Source organism: Astyanax mexicanus, chromosome 4 (assembly GCF_023375975.1).
Source record: "Astyanax mexicanus isolate ESR-SI-001 chromosome 4, AstMex3_surface, whole genome shotgun sequence".
Classification (NCBI taxonomy): domain Eukaryota; kingdom Metazoa; phylum Chordata; class Actinopteri; order Characiformes; family Acestrorhamphidae; genus Astyanax; species Astyanax mexicanus.
Window position 1 is genome coordinate 27,928,261 of NC_064411.1, and position 24,535 is coordinate 27,952,795.

The 24,535-nt window shown below is 37.6% G+C and overlaps 2 protein-coding genes across 2 annotated transcripts; both read right to left on the reverse strand.

The window, feature by feature from the left end:
* Nucleotides 1–520: 520 nt before the first annotated feature.
* ift57 (intraflagellar transport 57 homolog (Chlamydomonas)) lies at nucleotides 521–15,926 on the reverse strand. The gene is made up of 11 exons (XM_007237609.4): nucleotides 15,488–15,926; nucleotides 13,581–13,755; nucleotides 12,264–12,382; nucleotides 12,062–12,149; nucleotides 10,984–11,050; nucleotides 6,499–6,620; nucleotides 5,790–5,861; nucleotides 5,302–5,433; nucleotides 4,232–4,294; nucleotides 3,274–3,340; nucleotides 521–822 (listed from the first exon to the last, which is right to left on the reverse strand). Exons 1-11 carry the CDS (start codon nucleotides 15,640–15,642, stop codon nucleotides 641–643), a joined length of 1,242 nt encoding a protein of 413 aa, XP_007237671.3. The 5' UTR covers nucleotides 15,643–15,926; the 3' UTR covers nucleotides 521–640.
* A 3,620-nt stretch (nucleotides 15,927–19,546) lies between these two features.
* cavin4a (caveolae associated protein 4a) lies at nucleotides 19,547–23,702 on the reverse strand. Its single transcript, XM_007237630.4, has 2 exons — nucleotides 23,168–23,702; nucleotides 19,547–22,100 (listed from the first exon to the last, which is right to left on the reverse strand). Exons 1-2 carry the CDS (start codon nucleotides 23,546–23,548, stop codon nucleotides 21,513–21,515), a joined length of 969 nt encoding a protein of 322 aa, XP_007237692.1. The 5' UTR covers nucleotides 23,549–23,702; the 3' UTR covers nucleotides 19,547–21,512.
* Nucleotides 23,703–24,535: the final 833 nt, after the last annotated feature.

Consider the following 24,535-nt stretch of genomic DNA (forward strand, 5'->3'; position numbering starts at 1 on the left):
AACTACATAAAAATACCACCAGTTGCCCCATTGTGACCCTGTTTTCACTTCTCATTCAGAAAAAGTTGTTGTTTGTCAGTCTGTCAGGTCAGACACTCAATTGTGATTACACTGTGTACAATCTGCAGATAAGATAACCAGGATGAAACAATCAAATTTACAGGAAAGTAATGTAGACAAGATAACCAGATTTACCTTATTTGTGTTGGACAAAGATGGAACAGTGGCCACCAATTGTACAGTGAACATTACAGTGCACATAATTGTGTAAATACAGGGCACAGCTAAGCTGCTGACAAGGGAGCTGTCTCTGACTCTAAAATAGTCATTGAATGAATTCAGTTTTGTAGGTAAAGATAAGTGTTCAACAACCTGTTAAAAATACATTATTTTTATTATTATTATTATAAATTATATATATATATATTATATATATGTTTTACTCTACATTCTTTAACATTATACAGAAACATAGTTTTCAGTGACTCACTCACTTTTCATGAATAAAACGTACACGTTTTATATACATGAAATTAGATGTTTATTATAAAAGTTATAAAGACAAGGACATTTACAGCAATATATATAGGTCATATATAAATAGATATATTTTATACAGGTTGTGTGTGTGTAAGAGACATTATGAGTAGGTGTGTGTGCTGGTCTCTGTAATGTGTGTAGCATGCATGTCTCTCGTCATGTTGTTCTTTTCTTTTAGCTTGGCCTGCAGCAGCGTGTGTTCCACCACTCCCATTCTCACATCCATCTGCTGGATCTCCTGCTTCAGCTTCGTCAGGCTCTGACGGATCTTCACCACCGGGGCTGAAAACAAACAAAACATCAGTGCCACCTCAATCAAACATCCCAGCAATGAAGCACAGAAGTGAGAGCCCCGTAGTAGACTATTCCTTTACACAGAAGATGTTTATTATCAGCTTCTCCTTATTTATCACCCACAACGCCAGAGACGATCTTTTTACATTTTATGTTTATTTCACAAGTCATATAAATTTCTATGGTATAGTTTTATTTTTTAATTACAATTGTTAATGAAAACAATACTGCATGGTGCGCTGTGTAGCACTGAAGAATTGAACAATGTTGTGATTCATTGAGCGTCTGCACCCACTGCTGCAGGATGTTCGTGCCACTGTGTATCACCATAAACAGTAAATAAAACAATAAAACAATGTTTTAAATTTTTAAAGGGCTTTTAAAAAAAATACTATTTGTAAGTATGTTTTTTGTATGTATATACAGTGCCTTGCATAAGTATTCGGCCCCCTAGAACTTTTCAACCCTTTGCCACATTTCAGGCTTCAAATATGAAGATATGAAATTGTAAAATTGAAATTTCATTGAAAATGAAATTTTTTGTGAAGAATCAACAACAAGTGGGACACAATCGTGAAGTGGAACAAAATTTATTGGACATTTTAAACTTTTTTTAGAAATAAAAAAACTGAAAAGTGGGGCGTGCAATATTATTCCGCCCCCTTGCATTAAAATACTTTGTAGCGCCACCTTTTGCTGTGATTACAGCTGCAAGTGGTTTGGGGTATGTCTCTGGGGTATGTATCAGTTTCGCACATCGAGAGACTGAAATTTTTGCCCATTTTTCTTCTTAAAACAGCTGGAGCTCAGTGAGGTTGAATGGAGAGCGTTGGTTTGTGAACAGCAGTTTTCAGCTCTTTTCACAGATTCTCGATTAGATTCAGGTCTGGACTTTGACTTGGCCATTTTAACAACGGGTTACTGTTCCATTGTAGATTTTGCTTTATGTTTTGGATCATTGTCTTGTTGGAAGATAAATCTCCTTCCCAGTCTCAGGTCTTCTGCAGACTCCAACAGGTTTTCTTCCAGAATGGTCCTGTATTCGGCTACATCCATCTTCCCATCAATTTTAACCATCTTCCCTGACCCTGCTGAAGAAAAGCAGGCCCAAACCATGATGCTGCCACCACCATGTTTGACAGTGGGGATGGTGTGTTCAGGTTGATGAGCTGTGTTACTTTTACATCAAACATAACGTTTTTTGCCTTGTGGCCAAAAAGTTCAATTTTGATTTCATCTGCCCAGAACACTTTCTTCCACATGTTTGGTGTGTCTCCCAGGTGGCTGGTGGCAAACTTTAAACTAGATTTTTTATGGATATCTGAACATGGCCTCTTGGCTGCATATCTGATCAGTCTTCTCCTTGTCTGAGCTGAAAGTTTAGAGCAGAGGTCACTATTGGGTGGACCGTGTTCTGGACCCAAACGTTGTCCATTGCGGAGAAACCTACTGAGAAGGATTTAATTGTATACACGCTTTGCGGCACAGTAAATCACAGACCAATCACGTGTGGGGTAAGATCACCAAACGCTCTCTTCAGTCAATCAGATCTGTGCAGACGCGGTAAGGAAAAAATAAATAAATAAACACACCGCTCCTCGCGCGGGATCAAACCCTTGTTGTCAGGGTTGCGGTCCCGCTGCTCCGGCTGTTGAATTGGGACGCGGCCGTAAAACCGCCTTTATGTGGAGATAGAGAGCCCGAGAATGGGCGGAAAAACGAGAACGGGCGTAAACTAAAGTCACGCCAAGCGCGACAGAGAGACAGACAGGGGAGGAATGTATACAAAATCTGGCCAGAGAGGCATTTTATTATTATTATTATTATTATTATTATTATTATTATTATTATTATATATTTTTTCATCATTCAGTTCAAACAACCTTAGAGGATATTTAACTTAATCATAACACAAGTTAACAATCGGTCCGGACCTTGGCCTGTCGAAATTTTCTCTAACTGGACCATACTGAATTCTAATTAAATACCCCTGGTTTAGAGGGAATGCTGGGTCTTGGTAGATTTGCAGTGGTCTGATACTCCTTCCATTTCAGTATGATCACTTGCACAGTGTTCCTTGAGAAGTTTAAAGCTTGGGAAATCTTTTTGTATCCAAATTCAGCTTTAAACTTCTCCACAACAGTATCTCGGACCTGCCTGGTGTGTTCCTTGGTCTTTATGATGCTCTCTGAACTCTGAGACTATCACAGAGCAGATGCATTTATACAGAGACTTGATTACACACAGGTGAATTCTATTTACAATAATCAGTCATTTAGGTCAACATTGGATTATTCAGAGATCCTCACTGAACATCTGGAGTGAGTTTTCTGCACTGAAATTAAAGGGGGCGAAAAATATTGCACGCCTCACTTTTTTTTAGTTTTTTATTTCTAAAAAAAGTTTAAAATATCCTTTTATATGTGTGTGTAGTTTTACCTCCATCTGACATGCTGCTACCCTTCTCCTCCATCTCCTGTTTGACTTTCTCCAGCTCTTCACTGATCTGAACACATAATACTTTGAATGATTCATTTTATTCAGTTATTATATAACAGTTATTATACTTTCACAGAGTATGAGTTTATTGCAGCTGTTTTGCCACCAAGAAGTGCATATACCATATTTTTTGCACTATAAGGTGCACCGGATTAAAAGGTGAATTACGAGATCATTACTAGTATCCTTCTAATTCAGCAGATCTCCCCGCAGGGTGGTAGTGGGGGTAACTAAGTTAAGTAAAGCTAAGCTAAGTAAACAAAACTGTAATTCTTAAAAAATATATATATTAAAATAAAATGAGCATTGGATGTTAATCTACACAGGTTTCTCTCCTGAAAACTGTTTATTTGGCAATAAGCGCTTCCGTTTATATATAGTAAGCCAGATTTCCACTAAGGATGTGTGCATCAGCATTAGCATTAGTGGCTAACCACTAGGGCTTGCCTCAGTTAGCGCTCGTAAATCCGGCTGACAGCGCTACACTGAGGAACACCGAGTGTTCTGGTAAGCCAGGGCAGTATTAGCTAGCGGTTCGTTCCATGTAGCTTGCTTTAACGTGTAAGCATGCAGGCTACAGTACTCACCTCTGAATGGTAAAAGAGCTAGTGCTTAGCGTGGTTAGCAGCTAATGCTAATGCTACTCCAGCTTTGGCGCTGGAGAGCTAAACTTAAACTCCTTTATAACGCTGTACTTTAGCAGAGTGACTTTACTGCTTCATACAAGCTGACTGGTAGAAGGCGCACCAGATTATAAGGCGCACTGATGATTTTTGGACAAATTAAATAGTTTTAAGTGTTCCTTATTGTGCGAAAAATACGGTAGTCAGTTATAGGAGGCTTGTGTGTTGTTAAAGAGTGTGCAGTGGACTGTATGAGGCTTTAGTGTTTTTCTTACCTCTGCTAGTGTTCTGGTTCTCTCAGTCACACCGCCACTGCCCTGCTGATATCTCTCTCTAGCCTGAAAACATACAAAAAGACACAAGAACACTTATACTTGCCTGCAGAAAATACTTATTCAGACATATCTGAACAATGCTGCTCTCATGCACAGTATATTGTAAAATTTTACTGCCCTACATTTACAGATATTTGGCATCACTTAATCTGAGAAATATGATAACAGTTATGGTGTGGCTCATGCCTTGATAGTGAACCCTTAATGAGAAAAACACCTTTTACCAGTTTAACCATCTCCTTTTACTTCCCATTGGTGTGTAGTCATTCCCCACAGGCTACCTTGCCCCATGTTTTCCACTCGTGACAAAATTTTTATATGGAATTTGGGAGAAAATTTGTCAGTAGTTTATAGAACAAAACAAAGTTAATTTTACTCCAACATTTAGATATAAATAGTAAAATCAGAAAAACTTTACACCTCATTACCAATTTGGGACAGGAATTTAAATCTGAAACTGAATCCAGTTTCCAGTGCTGGAAGTTAAGGGAACAGTAAATACAATTGATGTAACTAAATTGTACCTGAAATCGTACCAATAATTACAAAGTCCAGGGTCCTCATTTATGAAACTCCGCTAGATTCTGGAGTAAAAGTGTGCGTATGCATAAGAAACAGGAAATGGTGCCTCAATCTTCTGAAGGAATATGGACACCTCAAAGCTTGCCTAAGCGTACACTCATTTTCATGCCAAGTCTTTCTTTCTAAATCACAGTTTTTGCGTGAGATGTTGTGCACGTACATTTCAGGCCTGTTTTTATGCGTAAGCACCCTTAATAAACGAGGCCCCAGGACTGGATACTGGACTCAAAATCCAGAGAGGACATTCAACAATGTCAATTTAAACAGAGTACAACAGAGAACACTGAACTGAATACAAATTACTTTTTAAAAAGTCAATTAATAATAAATGGTTTAAAGTAATTGGTTTCCTCAAACCATTTGAGTTTCTAGTAAATTCATCAGGTTTTACAGTGTAGTAACAGTCAGGCACAGTACAGAAAGTTTACCTCACTGAGTTTAGACTGAGCGTTTCTGTAATCAGTGATGAGATGTTCCAGCTGAGAGTTGATGTATTTCTCTCTGCTGCTCACTTTCTCCTGAGTCTTAGCGATCTCCTCCAGCAGCTTATCCAGATAGCCCTACAACACACACACACACACACACACACACACACACACAATTATACACACAGTCATTAAAAAGAAAAAACTCTCACACAGATACACAAACAAATATACACACCTAGTCATTTTTAAAAACACAGAAATACACACACAGATACGGTCATTTTTAAAACTCTTACACTCAGACAGACACACACACACTGACACAGACACACACAGACACAGACAGACACAGACAGACACAGACACACACACAGACACAGACACACACACAGACACACACACAGACACACACACAGACACACACACAGACACACACACAGACACAGACACACAGACACACACTGACACACACACAGACACACACAGACCTTGGCGTCTTTTAAAGATGTTTTGATGCCGTCTTGGTGCTGATGCATTTGGTTCACATGTATCCGCCAATCCTGAAATTTACAGTAGTTACCCAGATTAGATAAAGAATGTATCTCATTGAAAAGAATGGTATTTCCTCACTGTTTTACATAACACACTACATTAGGGCTGGAAAATATATTGTTTTATATAAAATATATATGTTCAGAACCTCACAGGAGAGACCACCACAGAGGACCTATTATTTGGGTGGTGGATTATTTATTTACAGCACTGCCGTTGTGTTGTGCTGGAATAAGCAGATCAGACAGCAGTGCTGCTGGAGTTTTTAAAGACCTCAGAATCACTGCTGAACTGAAACTAGTTCACCAACAGCGTTCACCACCACACAAATAATAATAATAATTATAATAATAATAATAATAATAATATCTGCTCTGTGGTGGTTTTCTCTCTTGTGGGAGTATTGAAGAACAGGATGAAAATGTGATAATAAAGTGTACAGAGAAACACATACAGAACTACAGTCTATAATTATAGAACTACAAAGCGTCCTATATGATCAGTGGAGCTAAAAACAATAATGGATAATGTGTGTAGAAACAAGTAAGTGGTCATAATGTTATGCCTGATCAATGTATGAATTAAGTATAAATATTTGGTCATTATAACAATGGTTGATAACAGGCTGACAAATCTTTTTCACACCTTGACATCAGAACGAATGGTGACTTTAAGTTGAGGAAGAACTCTTTCCACCTCCAGATTCCACTCAGCCGAGTCTGTGACTGATTCAAGGATCATCTCTGGCCTCGCCCCACCTGCTTCCTAAACACACATTCATATTTTAGCCACTAAAGGTACAGTGGTCACCTAATGTCCTTTTTAAAGCAACGCCCTATTTGTACATTTACAAATATCAACCATATATTGCTAAAGTAACAAAAACTACAGTTCTCCCTCCCAAACAGATCAAGAGCCTACAACAGACAACTCCATTACACAACAACATGCTACTAATCAAAGCCTGATATCACAAGGATTAAAAAAGTGAAATTAAAAACTTTCTTTAAATCTTTTTGCTTAACTTTGACTTTTTTATTTTAAGTACAATAACAGTTAAAAGTTTGGCACACCTTTATTTCTTTATTATTTATTATTTTCTACATTGTAAAAAGAAAAAATCCCTAATCTAAACCTGATGAACTGAGATGGTGAAGGAAAAGCAGCAACTATTGTTCAGCACCTCCACGATCTCTATCAAGACGCTGAGAAAACTATTCCAGGTGATTCTCCCTCATGAAGACACTGAGATTAAAATACCAAGAGTGTGCAGATCTGTCCTCAAACATACATGTGCTACTTAGAAGAATCATAAGTATACAACATATTCTGGTTTATTTAATAATTTTTGTTTACACAGGGTTCTTGCATCATTTTAAGTCAAATTTAATGCTTTTAAGACCTTTTTAAGACCTTCTTAATAAATATAATTTAAGACCAAACATTTTGTCATAAGTCCTTTAGTTTTCTCCCCGGTAACATTAGCTAACTTTCTGCTGACGTTAGTATGTTAGCTAGCTCTCCGCTAACCTTAGTTCTATCCCTGGCAATGCTCTTTAAGCTAGCTAAAGTTAGTCTATTATCTAGCTTGCTGCTAACGGCAGTTAGCTTTCTGCTAACGTTCGTATGTTAGCTAACTCACCGCTAATGTTAGCTAGCTTTCCCCTAACCTTAGTTCTATCCCTGGTAACATTAGCTAGTTCGTTTTAGCTAGATAATGATAGTATGTTAGCTAGCTTGTCGCTAAAGCTGGTGTTTTCCCACCGACATTAAACGCACCATCTGAAAATAACATACCTACAACAAATTTACAGTAAATTTAAGACAATTTAATACCTTAATTACCCAGATTTTAATTTATGTCATTTTTGACTTTTTAAGGACCTGCTGGAACCCTGTTACAGAATCATTCAGCATATTTTCCTGAAGAGCTTTTATATAGTTTTTAATGCTATATTTACAAAGTAAAAAATCATAAAAAGAAATAAAACACATTGAATGAGAGATATGTCCAAACTGTTGACTGGTACAACACCTGTGGAAACTGTACTTTTGCAGTTTACTTTTATAGTAAAAATATAAATAATATTTAAACTTTTACCAAAGTATTTTTATACTAGAGTATTTGTACTTTTATTTAAGTACAGTACTTGCATACTTCTGCCACGTCTGATTATGAGGCAAGGAACTGACTTCATTTGCTCACCTTAGGGTTGGGCGGTATTGAATTTTTTTTTATGGATATCTTTTTGTTTTTGTACCCGTGTGTACAGTATTTCGTTTTGATTATTTAGAATTCGTTAGATTATATTTCCTTCAGCATTTTGAGCTTAGTTTAGTTAATTATTTTTTTCATTTTATATCTATTTTTCAGTTTTTACTAAATGCTGTTATTAGCTTAGCTTCTAGCTTGTTGCTGCCTCCTATCTTATTTAGCATACAGAAATACTCACTGGTCTTTTCAATGAATGTTGATTTACTCATTTAATAGCTGTATCTAACTATTTTAAGTCAGACAGGCACTGTGTGATTTTTTTTAATCGGTGTGGAGAGCTCATCCACATGTTTGAATGGTTTGTCCTGTAGGAAAACGCACGCGATTTATCTGCTGACACTGTGGTCTGACTGTCAGGCTGAGAGACTGCAGGTCATGCAGCCCGTAGGCAGTAGAAGAAGCGCGAAGTAGGCACACATTAATCCACCTGCGGAGCTTTAAACGCGCGGATGAGCTCGCGTTCAGGCTCGCGTTTAAGCTCGTGTTCAGGCAGACAATCTATACTCTAGAATGCAGAACTATAATTATTGTTATTAAATTGCCATTCTTTTAAATAGCAGGATACTTTGATTTTTATTTCTCTGCCCGTACCCGACCCGGCCCGAGGAAAGTAATGGAAAATCTCGGGTCGAGTCCAGGCTCCTGAAAATAGTTTATGTAGTCATCTAATTTTTATTTTATATAAAGCTATGGCCTGATAATCACCATATACCTAAGTAACAAAGTATTATTTTAAATGAAAACGAACAGGATTAGAATATGCGCGCGAAGAAGAGAAAAAAGGAGAGAAAGTAGAGAAATGCTGCAGGATAAACTGATAAATCTGATCATTTCTGTGGTTGGTTGTTTTTTTGTTGGGGTTTTACTGCCACTCCAGCACAAATGTGGCTATTTGTATCGATAATTTCGGTGAAAATTAGTGAAACCTGTAGAGTTTGAGTTTTTGCTGTATGATCTCCTCAGTGAGAATCCCCAACCCATAACCAATCAGGGAGCTCCAACTGCTTACCCCTCCTACTGCTCTTTCATTCTGGATGCGCAGAATGTCTTAAACGTCCGTTTTTCAAAGTACAGATTTGGAACGTCACGTGGTTGATATACCGTCACTATGTTACAATACCGTCACCATATTTATATACCGTGGTAAACCGAAATACCGTCATACCGCCCAACCCTAGCTCACCTTATAGCCAATAACATGAAAGGATTAAAATGGTACTGAGCAAACTGTCCTGCAGTGCTAGCACACTGACCGTTTGGCATTTCTTATAAATGTGACTTAATTTCAAATTATACAACAATTGCAACATCTTTGAGAAAACATGTCTATCATTAGTACAAGTTTAAGAAAAAAAAATACTGTACCATTTATGTTTTCCCTTTTTTAAGCTGTATGTAATTCATGAACATACTACGTATGCATACTGACATTACAGAAGTATCATACAACAAGGACTGCTCACCTCCTGTGGAGACAGAGGATAAGAGACAAAGAGAAACAGAGAGAGAGTATTAAAAAAACAAAACAAAACAAAAAAGAAATACACTGTATCATATTCAGCTTTTCCCAATGACAATAAAACCAAACTTTCTACTTTCACAAGCAAGAATTTTTCCAATTTGTGTAAAGCCAATTTACACTTGGCTTGGTGCAGTGGCCTGCAAAAGTGGTCTACACACCTTGGACAAACTCATATTTTTATTTGTTAATTTATTTTTTGTACATTGTAAACTAATACTTAAGCCATTCAGATTATGAAAGAACACATAAGGAATCATGTAGTAACTTAAAAGTATTAAACAAACCAAAATACTCTGTGAAGCCTTTAGATGCTTTTATCTAAGGTTAACTGTTAACTTGCGGTTTCTGAGGCTGGTAACTCTGATGAACTTATCCTTTACAACAAAGGTAACTCTTGTTCCTCCTTTTCTGGGGCAGTCCTGACGAGAGCCAGTTTCATTAGAATGTTTTTGATGGTCTTTGCGGTGACTGCACTTGAGGAAACATTCAAACCTCTTAATTTGTTTCAGATTAACTGACCTTAATTGCTTAAAAAGTATTTTTTCTTTAATTAGTTGAGTAGTTCTTGCCATTATCTGGATTAGAACATTATTCAATTAGAGCTATTCACTGTATACCTGTAACTCTACCTCTTCACAACTTCACAACTGATGCTCTCAAACACATGAAGAGGCAAGAAATTCAAGTAATTAACTCTTGGTAAGTTCAGCACAGCTGTTAACTGAAAGCCTAAATTCCAGGTGATTCTACCTCATAAAAATGACTGAGAAAATCCAGCCAAGACATGCAAAACTGTCACCTAAACAAGAGAAGCTACTTTTAAGAATCTAAATTATAAAATATATTCTGAATTTTTAGATCAGGGGTGTCCAAACTTTTTCCATGACTGCACATGTGTTTCTTCTTCTGGCCCGCAACAAGAAAATACACCCCTGGTTTAGATGATGTTAGTATTAATCTACAACGCAGAGCATTTTAAAATAATAAAGAAAAAAAGCCCACTAAATGTAAGGTCCAAACATTTGACTGGTACTATCTTTGAGCATTAGCATGTCTGCATCTTTCTGCAATTAAACGGACAGAACACTTTACTGCTATATGCTAGATAGCTATGGTGCAGAATCAAAGCAGAAACATAAACTGGCCTTTACCTGCAGTCCCTGAGCTAAATAATCACTCATATTCTGCCAGATGGTCAAACTAGCTGATTAGTTTCTGATTTATAAAAAAAAATAATAATAATAATAATTATCCATCACATAACATGTGCAAGTGTACTGGTTAGGAACACTGGTTTGGACAGTAGAGATGATGTTGGTAGATCTTTAACTTACGCTCTGAATGGTTCTGTTCTTTAGCTCGTCCAGATCAATAATATCCTCTTCCTCATCAGGCTCTTCCTACCCACAGAAACACAGACAGAATTTAATTTACTGTATTCAACTCCTAACTTATAATTACATTAGAAAAACCTAAATTTCAGCATTGAACTGGTCATGGTCTGAATCTTCGGAAACATAGCACAAAAAGTAAGGAAATTTATGTTTGGTAGATTATTTCTTTGATGTAAAAATGCTTATTGGCAATAAATCTTTTCGTATAATTAGCCAAAAGAAGGATTTGGCTATTTTTTCATGTGGCAACCCACATACTTAGCTCTGCCGCTCATCCCACAAATGCATATTCCTTACAAATGTGGCTTCATTTAAAAGGGAAATTAACATGCTTTCCAACATTAAAAGATTGCCAAAAAGCATTGTTACAACAAAGAAATCATTTACTAAAAACAAATGTCCTTACTTTTTCTGCTAAAGCTGCATCTTAACAAATTAGAATATCATTGAAAAAAGTTACTTCATTTCAGCTATTTAGTTCAAAATGTGAAACCCATATATTACATAGATGTATTACACAAAGAGTGACCTGTTTTAAGCGTTTAATTTCTGGCTTACAGCTAATGAAAACTCAAAAGTCAGTATCTCAGAAAATTACAATATTATATAAGAGTGATAATTATTTTTGGCAGTGTGGGCTGTGTGCCAATTGCTGTTGGAAAATGAAATCCACATCTCCATAAGAGTTGTCAGCAGAGGAAAGCACAAAGTTTTGTAAGATTTTGCGGGAAAACTCTGTACTGACTTTGGACTTGACAGTAGTAAATTTTCTGAAGTACAGCTGGTTAATTAACAAACATTAGTAACAATTAGTTAACAAAGTACTTAGCTGTACTAAGATTTTGTGAACCTCCCCCATGAAAAGTACAACTGTGTGAAGTTAGTTCACTTTTTGTTTTTTCTAGATTATCTCTGTCAATAGTTCTTAAATGTATTTAATTCCAACAAGTTTAATTACTTTTTATTGCAACTGAATGTTTAAGTGTGTGTGTGTGTGTGTGCATGTGTTTGTCTTACAGGTATCTCCTCCACTTTATCCAGTGTAAGCTCAGCATCATCTTCCATCACAATCTCCTCCTCCAGCTCCTCAGTGGGGTAGACGGGCCTGACAGAAAAGGCAATCAGAGAGTCAGAAAAAAATATTCTTTAAAGTTCCTATTATTATCTCATTTGCTGAGCTTTACTGAAGTATGGGTAAATGTGTATGTGTGTGTATTACTTTTTCCAGATGAAGTTTCTACTCTTCAGAGCTTCTTCTGCAAGGCGGTCCAGGACATAACACACATGTTCTCCAGAACCAGACTTTAGTTTAGAAGGAGGAAAATCAACCACCCCACCCTACACACACAAACACAAACACAAACACACACATGCACACACACACAGTCATACAGAAAAGGTTAGCAGTGTGTATGTCTCCTAATATAAACTACAGTGCCTCCATAACATTGTGAACAAAGAGAGAGAAAGAGAGAGAGAGAGAGAGAGAGAGAGAGAGAGGAGAGAGAGAGTGAGAGAGAGGAGAGAGAGAGAAGGAGACAGATGGACAAAGAAAAACAAGAAACAGAGAAAGAGACAGGGAAAGAGACAGAGAGAGAAACAGAAAAGGAGACAGAGGGACAAAGAGACACAGAGTACATGAAAGAAAAAGAAACACAGAAAGAAAGAGACAAAGAGACAGAGAAAGAGACACAGAGACAAAGAGAGAGAAAGAGACAGAGAGACAGAGTGAGAGATAAAAAAGACAGAGAGAGAACAAGACACAGAACATAGTCTAGTCTTGGACATTCCCAATTAGGGGTGGGCGATATGGCCTTAAAATAAAAACACAATATTTCATAGTATTTTACCATTAATGATACTCTTGGTGATACCACAGAACACTGAATTTAAAAAAATATATAAAAAATACACTACTGCAACAAAATGAAAAAAATAAATGTTATTATTGCATATGATATGTTACGGCACACCCCTAACTGAGACATTAAAAAATATATAAGATTTTAACAGGACTAATAATGCACTCCATATATCTCAATATATCCATGATTAAAGTAAAATAAATGATACTGGGCAGATAAAATCTCCAGTAGATATATAATGGGAAACGAGAACAGTGTGAATTTTTCTTTTGCTAAAAACAGTTGAAAAAAAGAAGGAGTACCCTGATGTGATAATTAGGGGTGGGTGATATGACACGATATTTCAGGGTATTATATCGTTCATGATATTCAAAAATGTTAGCAGATTTGTTATGGCACACCCCTATTCCCAATCTTGCTCTGATGGCTCCATGATGTGGGATTCACATGGGTGGAACACAGGCTAGGTGGGTTCAAGACATGGGCATGGGCTCTGAATGGGTTTGTACATGTGTTGTTACTGAGACACAGTTGGAATTCCCAAATGAGCTTCATCATTACAGCCCACCTTCATCTCGAGGGGACCCATCTATGTCCCATGTCTCTGTCTCATACTTTCTTACTCATGCACACTCTTCAATGTTCAATGTTTCTGCCTTGTTGTAACTGACCAGAGCTCGGAGCTGGGACAGGATGTTGGAGACGGTGGCGTTGGGGTCATCATGCTCCTGTGGTGTTTCAAACGGCCGTCCACACAGTGTTATAAGCCAGGCTGCAATCACACTGAACATGTAGAACTGCTCACCCGTGTTGCTCGCTGTGTATGGACTCGACACAAAATAATGCCTGAGAAAAATAGGAACAGTGAGGAGGACAAGAGAAAGAAAAAGACAAGGACAAAGAGAGAAACACAGACAAAATGAGGACAATCAATGTTATATTATTAATATTATAACTAATACAGGGGTTGGACAATGAAACTGAAACACCTGTCATTTTAGTGTGGGAGGTTTCATGGCTAAATTGGAGCTGCCTGGTGGCCAATCTTCATAAATTGCACATTGCACCAGTAAGAGCAGAGTGTGAAGGTTCAGTTAGCAGGGTAAGAGCACAGTTCTGCTCTAAATATTGCAATGCACACAACATTATGGGTGACATACCAGAGTTCAAAAGAGGACAAATTGTTGATGCAGGTCTTGCTGGCGCATCTGTGACCAAGACAGCAAGTCTTTGTGATGTATCAAGAGCCACGGTATCCAGGGTAATGTCAGCATACCACTAAGAAGGACCAACCACATCCAACAGGATTAACTGTGGACGCTGTAAGAGGAAACTGTCTGAAAGGGATGTTTGGGTGCTAACCCGGAGTGTATCCAAAAAACATAAAAGAACCTGATCAAATCACGGCAGAATTCAATGTGCACCTCAACTATCCTGTTTCCACCAGAACTGTCCGTCGGGACAATAAATTATTGTGGTCTAAAACCAGGTGTTTCAGTTTCATTGTCTAACCCCTGTACAACTGGCAGGATTATTTTTATGTAGAGCTGCTCTAAAAAGCAACAATAATCAGTGTTTTAGCAAAATATTCCACAAGATCCTACAGTAGCATTACAGTAGTATGAAAAGGTTTTGGCACCCCTGATCATTTTCAGGATTTCCTTTCATAAATTTTTGGTTGTTTGGATCAGCAATTTTAGTTAAATGTATCATATAGCAGACGAACACAGTGACATTTGAGAAGAGAAATTAAGTTTATAGGATTTACAGAATGTGTGCAATAATTCTTCTATCACAATAAGACAGATTAGGCAGAATTTGGAGGTCCTTGTGGTTTTATTGTTTTGAATCTGATTTTGCTATTTATAGATATATGTTTAAGTTGTTTTATTCTATAAACTACAGGCAACAATTCTCCCAAATTCCAAATATAAATATTGTCATTTAGAGAACTTATTTGCAGAAAATACCATTTTAGAGCTTTTAGACCTCAAATAATGCAAAGAAATCAATCAAAGAATTTAGAAATCAATATTTGTTAGAATAAACGTAGTTTTAATCACAGTTTTCATGCATCTTGGCATGTTCTGCTTTTGGGTAACTTTATGCCTTTAATCCTGGTGCAAAAAATCAAGAAGTTCAGCTTGGTTTGATGGCTTGTGATCATCCATCTTCCTCTTGATTATATTCCAGAGGTTTTTCATTTGGTAAAATCTAATCATTTTAAGTGGTCTCTTATTTTTTTCCAGAGCTATATATACATGTATTTTTACGGGCTTAGCTTTAAATACTGGCTAAATAACATTACATGAAGATAGCTACATGACTTGCTGAATTTACTCAACAGTGGCCGATCCAGGTCCAGAAAGTACTGATCCACCCCCAGGATTTAGTTCCAACTGTCTGGGTGGCTCTGAGCTGCAGCAGAGCCGCTCAGGTAGTTGGAACGAAATCCTGGGGTGGACAGGTACTTTCTGGACCTGGATCCAGAAACAAAATAGCCAGCTAAGGCTAATAACAATGCTATAATAAGCTAGTCTATCTCATTTTTTGTTGTTTTAACTCGCCGAACTCTTACCTGGACAGCGTTTTCATGTTGTGTTTAACCAGAACATGTTCCTCATAATCCAGCAGCTTCAGTTTATCCAGCATATCCTCCATAACCACAAACATCTGAAATTGAGCTCCTGGACCCCGTTCATCCTCCTCCACTCTTCTACCATCTTCTGCCATACTGTACACTAAACTACAGCGGGTTAGAGAGCTGTAGTTTACTCGTCAGATGGGTAAATTAAAGCCTCTTTTGTGCTGTAGAAGGGTGTACAGTTAGCTAGGTTAGCTAAGTTATCCCGCTAGCCGCTGCTAATGCTGGGCTGGTGTCTGTGCGGTTTGTTGTAGTTACTGTTGGCAGCTTAGTTTAGCCTGTAGCTCACTACAGGGTTGCCAGGTCTAAAAACATAACCAGCCCAAAGTCAGTTTAGAACCCGCCATTCAGAAGCTTAAACTAGCCCAAAATATACAGCTCTGAAAAAAATAAGAGACCACTTAAAAATGATGAGTTTCTGTGATTTTACCAAATTGAAAACATAATGTAATATAATCACGAAGGAAGATGGATGATCACAAGTCATCAAACCAAGCTGAACTGCTTGAATTTTTTGCACCAGGAGTAAAGGCATGAAGTTACCCAAAAGCAGTGTGTAAGACTGGTGGAGAAGAACATGATGCCAAGATGTATGAAAACTGTAATTAAAAACAGGGTTATTTCACCAAATATTGATTTCTGAACTCAAATATGAATATGAACTTGTTTTCTTTGCATTATTTGAGGTCTGAAAGCTCTGCATCTTTTTTGTCATTTCAGCCATTTCTCATTTTGTGCAAATAAAACTTTGAATGACAATTTTTTTCAGGAATTTGGGAGAATTTGGCCGTAGTTTATAGAATAAAACCACAATGTTTATTTTACTCAAACATGTACCTATTAAATAGCAAAATCACTGAAGTCGTCTCTTAATTTTTTTCCAGAGCTGTCTGTCTCACGGCTTAGTATTTACTTACAGTCATTAATAATAGTGTTACATTAGTATTTTTTATTAGTTATTTTATAACAGTTTTATATCACAGTCAAGAACATTTAATAATAACATAAATAGCAAAAAATAAAATAAAATTACTTACTCTTTTCTATTCCTGCCCCTCCTGAACTTTCTTCACTCCTCTTCATTATTTTTAATTGCCTAGTGATTTCTGGTTACACTATGTTTTTTTTTTTTTTTTTTGGGTGGGGGGGGGGTGTGACTTTTTGTTTTTGTTTTTTGGTGGCCGCGGTAATTTTTAAAAGAAGCCCGAAAAACGCACCCCGCCACCCCTGAATTTTCACCCGCGACTGGATTTTCAAACAAGCCCAATTTGACGGAAAAACCGTGAACCTGGCAACTCTGGCTCACTAACTGTTGTTCAGTAACGTTTAGCAGTAATACCTGCACACTACAAAAACACTCAGTTATGTCAATAAAAATGGTCAATTAGATCAGACATTTAGAAAATACAGGCGGGTTTGTATTAGTCAGTCAATAGATAGACAATTTCATATAGAATAAATAGAAATAGAAATATAGCTAGACTCGTCAACACTGTATATAACACTTATTTAATTTCCTGGCAATACATATTTCTTTTTTCCTCTGATAAGATTGTTTTTCTTACTAAGCACTGTATAAATGTAAGATTTTTTTTTCTTAGCTTATTTTAGGAATAATTAGGCTTTTTTCCCTTATGTTAGCACAAAATAAGCACAAAAATTATCTAATTGTAAGGAAATAAACCTTTTTTTATCTGATAAATATTTTTGTTTTACTAAGCACTGTGTAATGTTAACATTATTTTGACTATTATAGGAATAATTAGGAGTTTTCACATTATTTAAAGTAATTTGAACTCGAAACAAGCACAAAAAGTGAAATGATTGAATTTTAAGGCAACAAATCTTATTTTTGTCTCTGAAAAGATTGGTTGTCTTACTAAGCACTGTGTATAAGTATAAGAATATTTGCTTATTTTAAGAATAATTTTCACATTGTTTCATGTAATTTGAAGTCACAATATGCACAAAATGTGAAATTATCTAATTTCAAGGCAATCATTTTTTTTTCTCTCTGATAAGAATCTTTATCTCACTAAGCATTGTGTATGTGTAAGATTGTTTTGCTTATTGTAGGAATACTCAGTCTAACTTAGAATTTTAGAACTCAAAAAAGCACAAAGAATCACCGGTCAAGTTAATTTAATCCTTGAATCCATATTTAATCCAAAAAATCAGTTATTTTTTTATTGATTTAAGTTCTACTCCACTCATTTTGAGACAAATGTCTCCATACGTCTGTGAAATATTTATTTAAATTTTTTACAAACATTGTATAATACAATTTTTTTTAATTAACACATTATAAAAATATAGATCTACTTTAAAGGCCTTTAAAGCTTTATTTGATGTGGGAAGGTTTTTGCTGCTTAGTTAAGTTGAATGATTCTTTCAGGGGATTAAATAACCTTTTTTAAATTGTGTTAAAAATGTATAAAGTTTTTAGGCACTGACATTTTTAATTTAGCTTTTTATATACATATATCAAACTATTTAAATGTTTCCAAGAATTCCCTGTCCATTCTGTCATTTTGGGATAACCCCGCCCCTTTAACATAACGTTTTACATCAGTGATACCATAACCTTAAGAAACTTAAGACACTTGTTGCATGTTCAGCAATTTAATTTAATATGAATCACATTATTTCCATATTAAGCTGTGTTTAAGCTCAAGCTGTCCACAGTCTTTTAGTAAAATATCTCAGTAATTATCTCAGTATCTTTGAAACAGAACTACCTCACCATGAACATTCAAACATGCCAGTTTTCAACAAATGCCAGTTTTCTCTTAAATTGTCCATTCTGTAACTGTCCATCCTGTCACTGTCTACTCTGTCGTGCAGCTTGCAATGGGTGAATGCATGCATGACAGAAAGTATCGTTCCTGTGTAGTCTGAAGTAAAATATCATTCTTGTGTAGTCTTATAAATATAAAAAATAGTCAAAAGACGGCAAAAAGGCAGAGTATTCTGGCCAGATTAGCAAAATAATCAGTTTACAGTGTGCAAAAAAGTGCTTAAAAGACTAAAGACCATGCAACAGTGGGCCCACAATTCAAAGCAAACCTACCTACCTACCTGTTAAACATGGTGGTGGAGGTGTCATGGATCGGGCATGGCTGCCACAGATATTTTGACCCATTTTATTGATGATGTAACTGTTAAAAACAGTAGTACAATTAATTGTGAGGTATATAAGAATATCTTATTTGCTCAAGTTCCCGTAAATATCTCCAAACTCACTGTGTGGTGCTTTTTTACTATAGCAAGATCATTCCAGACATAGTTCTCTGGCACCATTGTTGTTTTTCAAAGAATACAAAGTGATTTGTTTTAGTTAGCTAATGCTGGCAGGAAATGAAGGATGTGCCATGATTGATGGAATAATGAATAATGAATTATGCCAGCAAATCCTCATGGAAACTAATAGTATTAATATTATTATTAATATTACTTTTGTCTGCGCTAAATCTCAAAAAAAGGTGGGTTATGCAGCAAGACAATGACCCTAAGTGCATGAGTCATTCTAGCAAAAAATGGACGAAGAAGATCAAAGTGAATATTTTGGAACGGGATCTGGCCAAAATCCTGATCTTAATCCAGTAAAAAAGAAAAATTGTGGAAGGAGCTGAAGCAGCAGAAACCCACCAACATTCCAGAATTGAAGATGTTCTGTATGGAGGAATGGGTTAAAATTCCTCCAAGCCGACATGCAGGACTGATGAACAGTTCAAAACAGCAATTTTATGATGTTTTAATGATAATATCTGTACTGAATTTCAAGTAGGATTTACGCTTTTATTTAAGAAATATATGTATGTTTTTGTATTACTGCTAAGACTATCAAGATATCAAATGCATATCGGCATTTAAACATGCGTGTATCAATGAGTGTGTGTGGGTTTCATAGAGAGAGAGATAGAGAGAGAGAGAGATAGAGAGAGAGAGAGAGAGAGAGAGAGAGAGAGAGAGAAAGAATTCCAGTAGAGCTGCTCAGCTGTTCATATTTATTTCAAGTAATCTTTTTTTAGCAGACATGTCAGATACACACAAACACACACACACACACAGTAACGCAGTTTATCTGCTATATGTATACACTGCCTTTTAAGGTTTAAGTGGAGGTTTTAATTGGGCAAAGTTTATTTTTAATTTACTTTTAAAAAGTTACAGATTTTTCTGTGGTAAAGTCAGTATAACTTCTCAAAGCTTAAAATGTCAGGAAAAAATATTTCAGCTGTTCCTTGATCATCTTGTTGTTGAGCTTTTGGCGCTCATTAGTTGCCCAGACATATTTAGCATCTGCACTAATTTGGCAAATGATAAGACAGGACATTTTTATAACAATAGGAGTGGCACACGTAAGCTCATGTTGGCTTTATCTTACTGTTTTTCATTCTTAACCATTTAACTATGCTGAAATAATAAAAATGAGTCATTCCATTTCTCATTTCTCTCCCATTTACATACATGTTTGGTCTGTGTATGACTTATATTGAGGACGACAAATACACTCATTGACAAAAATAATGATAATAATAATAATAATAATAATAATAACGCACCAAGAAAGAGTTGTTGGAATAGAATGAAGCTTCATACTGTATGTGTGAATGTAATGATGATACTGTATATGTAGGTGATTAAAATATTAGAGTAAAAGGATAAGTTTATTGAGAAAGTGAAAGTTGTCGTTCGGAGGCGTACAGATTCCATATGGCATCTTGTGGCATATTTGCCAACAGATGTTGTAGCTGGGTGTGTAGATCTTGCACACTCATACTGTGGGTTGCGGAAGCTGGTGTCTCAGTTAGTCCCATAAATGCTTGACTGGAAAAATCTGGCAACCGTGCAGACCAAGGACATGTTGCAATTTGGTGAAGACATACATGGGACACCCTTGCAGTTTGTGGATGAGCATTATCCTGCTGGAACGTGCCAGATGTTCTGCACATAATGCTTCACTACTAGGCGTGACTGACTGTTGTATTCAATGGCTCCCAATATCACCCCACCAACAGTGTGGGCAATGTGTCGCTCCACAGCAAAACCAGAACTAAAGTATTTACCATCAGGCCTTCATACTCAAACATGACTGTTTTCACATTCCATACATGAAACATGATACGGTTTCACCTCTCAAAGTCTGTCAACAGCATACTTAACAGTTAATAATCTCTCACCAAGAGGTACACTAGCCGAGTTTTTCCACAATCTGGGGAGCCATATTATTATTTCTTTTTGTCATTGAGTGTACATTTCATTTTGACACACAAAACAGGGAAAATCAGAGACACAAAGAGCGAAAATATATAATAACTCTCTTTTTAATGTAGTTATTTTATATAATATTTAAGTGACTTAGTTACTTCACAAAATATATTTCTGTGCATTTTATTTATGACAAGTAGAGGGTCTAAAAAAATGGCAAATACACATTTTCTCCACACTGCTGAAGTAACTTTCATACAGACATACACCAATCAGATTCTGCAAAAACAATTGCCTTCTTACAATGTCTTCTGCAGACTTCTACAGTTCAGTGTTTCACTCTTTAATAAAGATGTTGATAAGATTGAGCATGTTTAATTAAGGGAGATAATAAAAATGTAGTGCTTTATTTTAATATATATATTTTTTAATAAAGTGGGGAAAAGAACCATGATCTTTGCAGTGCTCACTGCCTCACTGCCTTACTGACTCACTGCTTCACTGCCTCATTTTCACTTCTGCATCTGTACTGATTGAGTTCTGAGATTTTTGGCCGAGTGGTCTTGACCATGTTATTTCTTGTGAATTGAGTTATTACATCCATACACTCACACATTCAAGCTCTAACTCTCTCGTGTTTATAACCTCTGTCACATTTCCATTCATAAAAATTGCTCTCTGCATTTCCCATAATCCCTCTCTGCCATGTTCTTCACTCCAGTGCCGTTTCCACAGTGAACCTGATTGGCTACTCCTCTGGAATACGGGTAGCCCCTTCTTCAGATACGGGACCCTCTCGTTTGCCCTCGGTGACCACCTCTGTGTAGGTGACCTCAGCGCTGGACTTGCGGCCTTTGGGCGGGGTCACGGCAGCCTCCGCCCCCTCCTGGCCCTCGGCAACAGCTCGTTCCTTTTTGAGTTTGATGCTGGGAGCTTTCTTAGCGATGTTGTCCTTCAGCCTCTCGCCGCTCTGCCGCATCTTCTCCCTCTGCTCGGGGGGAATGATCTTGTCCCCCAGGGTGTTGATCTTGGTGCCCAGCGTCTGGCCCGTCTTGCTCAGGCTCTCTTTGGTCTTGCTGAGGTTCTCGCGGGTTCTCTCTCGGGTCTTATTCATGCTCTCCTTGGAGAAGGCCGCTTTAATATTCTCGATCCCTTTCAGACCGGACTGTTTGAGACGTGCCCCCCGCGTAGACTCCGTCTCCTCCACCACCATGTATTCCTCATCAGAAGAAAGATCTGCGGGGATCTCATACTCATCAGGCTCCACCTCTACATTGGCTAGCCCTGCCCCTTTAGGGGTTTTTGTCACAGCAACAGACGGAACTTCAGTTTCACCCTGGAGAAAATTACATGAAATGAAAAAGATAAAAAGGAGGAGACAAAGAAAGGAAGAAAGAATGAATAGAATGAAAACACTGCACTGTATTTTCACTGTATCTTTTCCTGTTTTAATACTTTTACGTTGCTCAGATTTTTGTCAGCTGGATTTTGTTTGTGTGGTTTATGTAAAATTGAGCTACTTTAAATGATTTACTTATAAAAAAACAACAACTTCTTGCATTAGGCCTGATTTGACAGTATTAAAACACATTGCTCAAAGAAGAAACACATTTCTACACAGTCAGAATAAAAAAAACGGTAAAAATGCTGTACAGGAACATTTTTGTTCACCAGCACAAGCAAAAACCATTAAAGCTACAGTATACAATATTTCAGATTCAACTTTGCCTTATAACTGTGTTTTATAAAAGTAGGAAAAAACAACTGCAAAGGTACTGTATATAGTACACATGTTTCTCTTAAAGCAGCAGTCCCTAAGATTTTTTTCTTTTAGATTGAAAGCAGCAGCATTTCTGAGTTGAGAGAGGGAAACATATTCCAAGTAATGAGCATATCAGTGTCCTGGCACTACCATCCCTGCAATGTCTTATATATATAATTTTTAAATTTTTTATTCTAAAGACAAAGTGAACCGAGTGTTCTGGTAGGTTTGTTTGAGGTAAATTGCTCTTTACTGCTTTTTTTTCAACAGTATTTCATAAATGAACAAAATGAACAAAGCAATACACTCAAAAACAGAGAATTATACAAAGAAAGTTATTTACATTAACCTGCATTTAAAGCTCTCTTCCACATGTTGCTCTATGCAATTACACATTCTCACCAGAGAGGTCTCCAAATCCTCAAATCCACAAATCTTACAGACTGTTGCTTTAAATAAAGGCACTAAAGACATACCCTTGGGGGTACCACCCCAGTGACAGCTGGGTACCGTTTTAATGCTTTTAATTCCTCAATAGACTTAATAAATAATATTTCTCTGAATTTACTTCTTGACATTTTCAAAGAATTGGCCAATCCCAGTACAACTTTAGAGCTTTTAAATCATGTGTGTATCAATACCTGGTAGATGACCACTCTGAACTTGTTTCTGGTGAGAAGCTCATCCTGCGTGGTCTCGACTTTCTTCACGCGGACATTCTGTTTCTCCACACGGGAACGCACCTCCTTCACGTGGGCACTCACGCGCCGGGCTTTCTGCAAGAGCTTGTCCACAGTAGTAGCTGTGGTCCCATGGTCCTGGGCCAGCTTTACAAGCTCTGATTGGACAGCAGCAACCGATGTCTCGAGCTGCTGCTGGCGCTCTTCCATGCGCTGCTGGCTGGCCTGCACTCCGTCGATGATGGTGGAGACGCGTTCCAGCAAGGACAGGATGGACAGGGCCGACACCGGCTGACCGGACTCATCCTCGACCCCCAACATGACATCTCCTCTCTTCTCCATCTCCGACACACTCCTACACACACTCGCTCAGTCTGCTGCGGGCCTGGAGAGGGTCAGTCCTGGTATGCAGGAGAACAGCCAGGCTAAGGGACCCGAGGACGAAGACCGACTAATGCAGACGGAGGGACCCTCCTGCCAGAGAGCCCCCACCCACATACATGAATACACACACGGACACACACCTCACAGAGATAAATATAACTGTAAGAGGACACTGGAGCATTTTTGGAAGTCACAGTGTGGGGAAATGAAACGGAAAGCCCCGATAATTTACAAAGCGCCACTACTCGCGAGTGTGTGTGCAGGGATCGAATTAGGTTGATGATTCTCCTCCCAAAAATTCAGATGGAGGCTGGTATTGTGGGTATCTAGGAGTGGTAAATACAGGAGGCCTAATCACTTCACAAAGTGACCACCCCCCTCCCTGAGGGCACTAAACCAACTAAACTGAGGACAGCAGCTGCAACGGCCACACACAATTACACTCACACACACATGCACACACACTCTGTAACCTGACCTTGTGTGTATTTTTCCTTGTAGAATTTAGCTCTAACATCAGTCCACACCCTGACATTCGAAGACTTCATTTCCCAGCATGCACTATGGTTGCTGTATCTAATGCTGACCTTACACCAAATTATTTTCAAGCGATTTCACTGTTGCAGAGAAATTTCCAAAGTCTGGAAAAAATGATCAGAGTCTTGCTAAAGTCGAGTTGTGGTCACATCATCTCGATCGTCAGCCAATTACCCAACTCACTCATTAGGGCTCCCCCTATCACTAGTGAAGCCCCAACACATGAGAAGTGTAAAGACTAACACATGCTTCCTCCGATACATGTGAAGCCAGCCATCTCTTCTTTATGAGCTGGTGATGCAGCATTGCAGAGTAGCATCACAGTGCACTCAGAAAAGTAGCATCACAGCGCACTCGGAGGAAAGCGCAGCGACACGGATTTGATACATCAGCTCACAGACGCCCTGC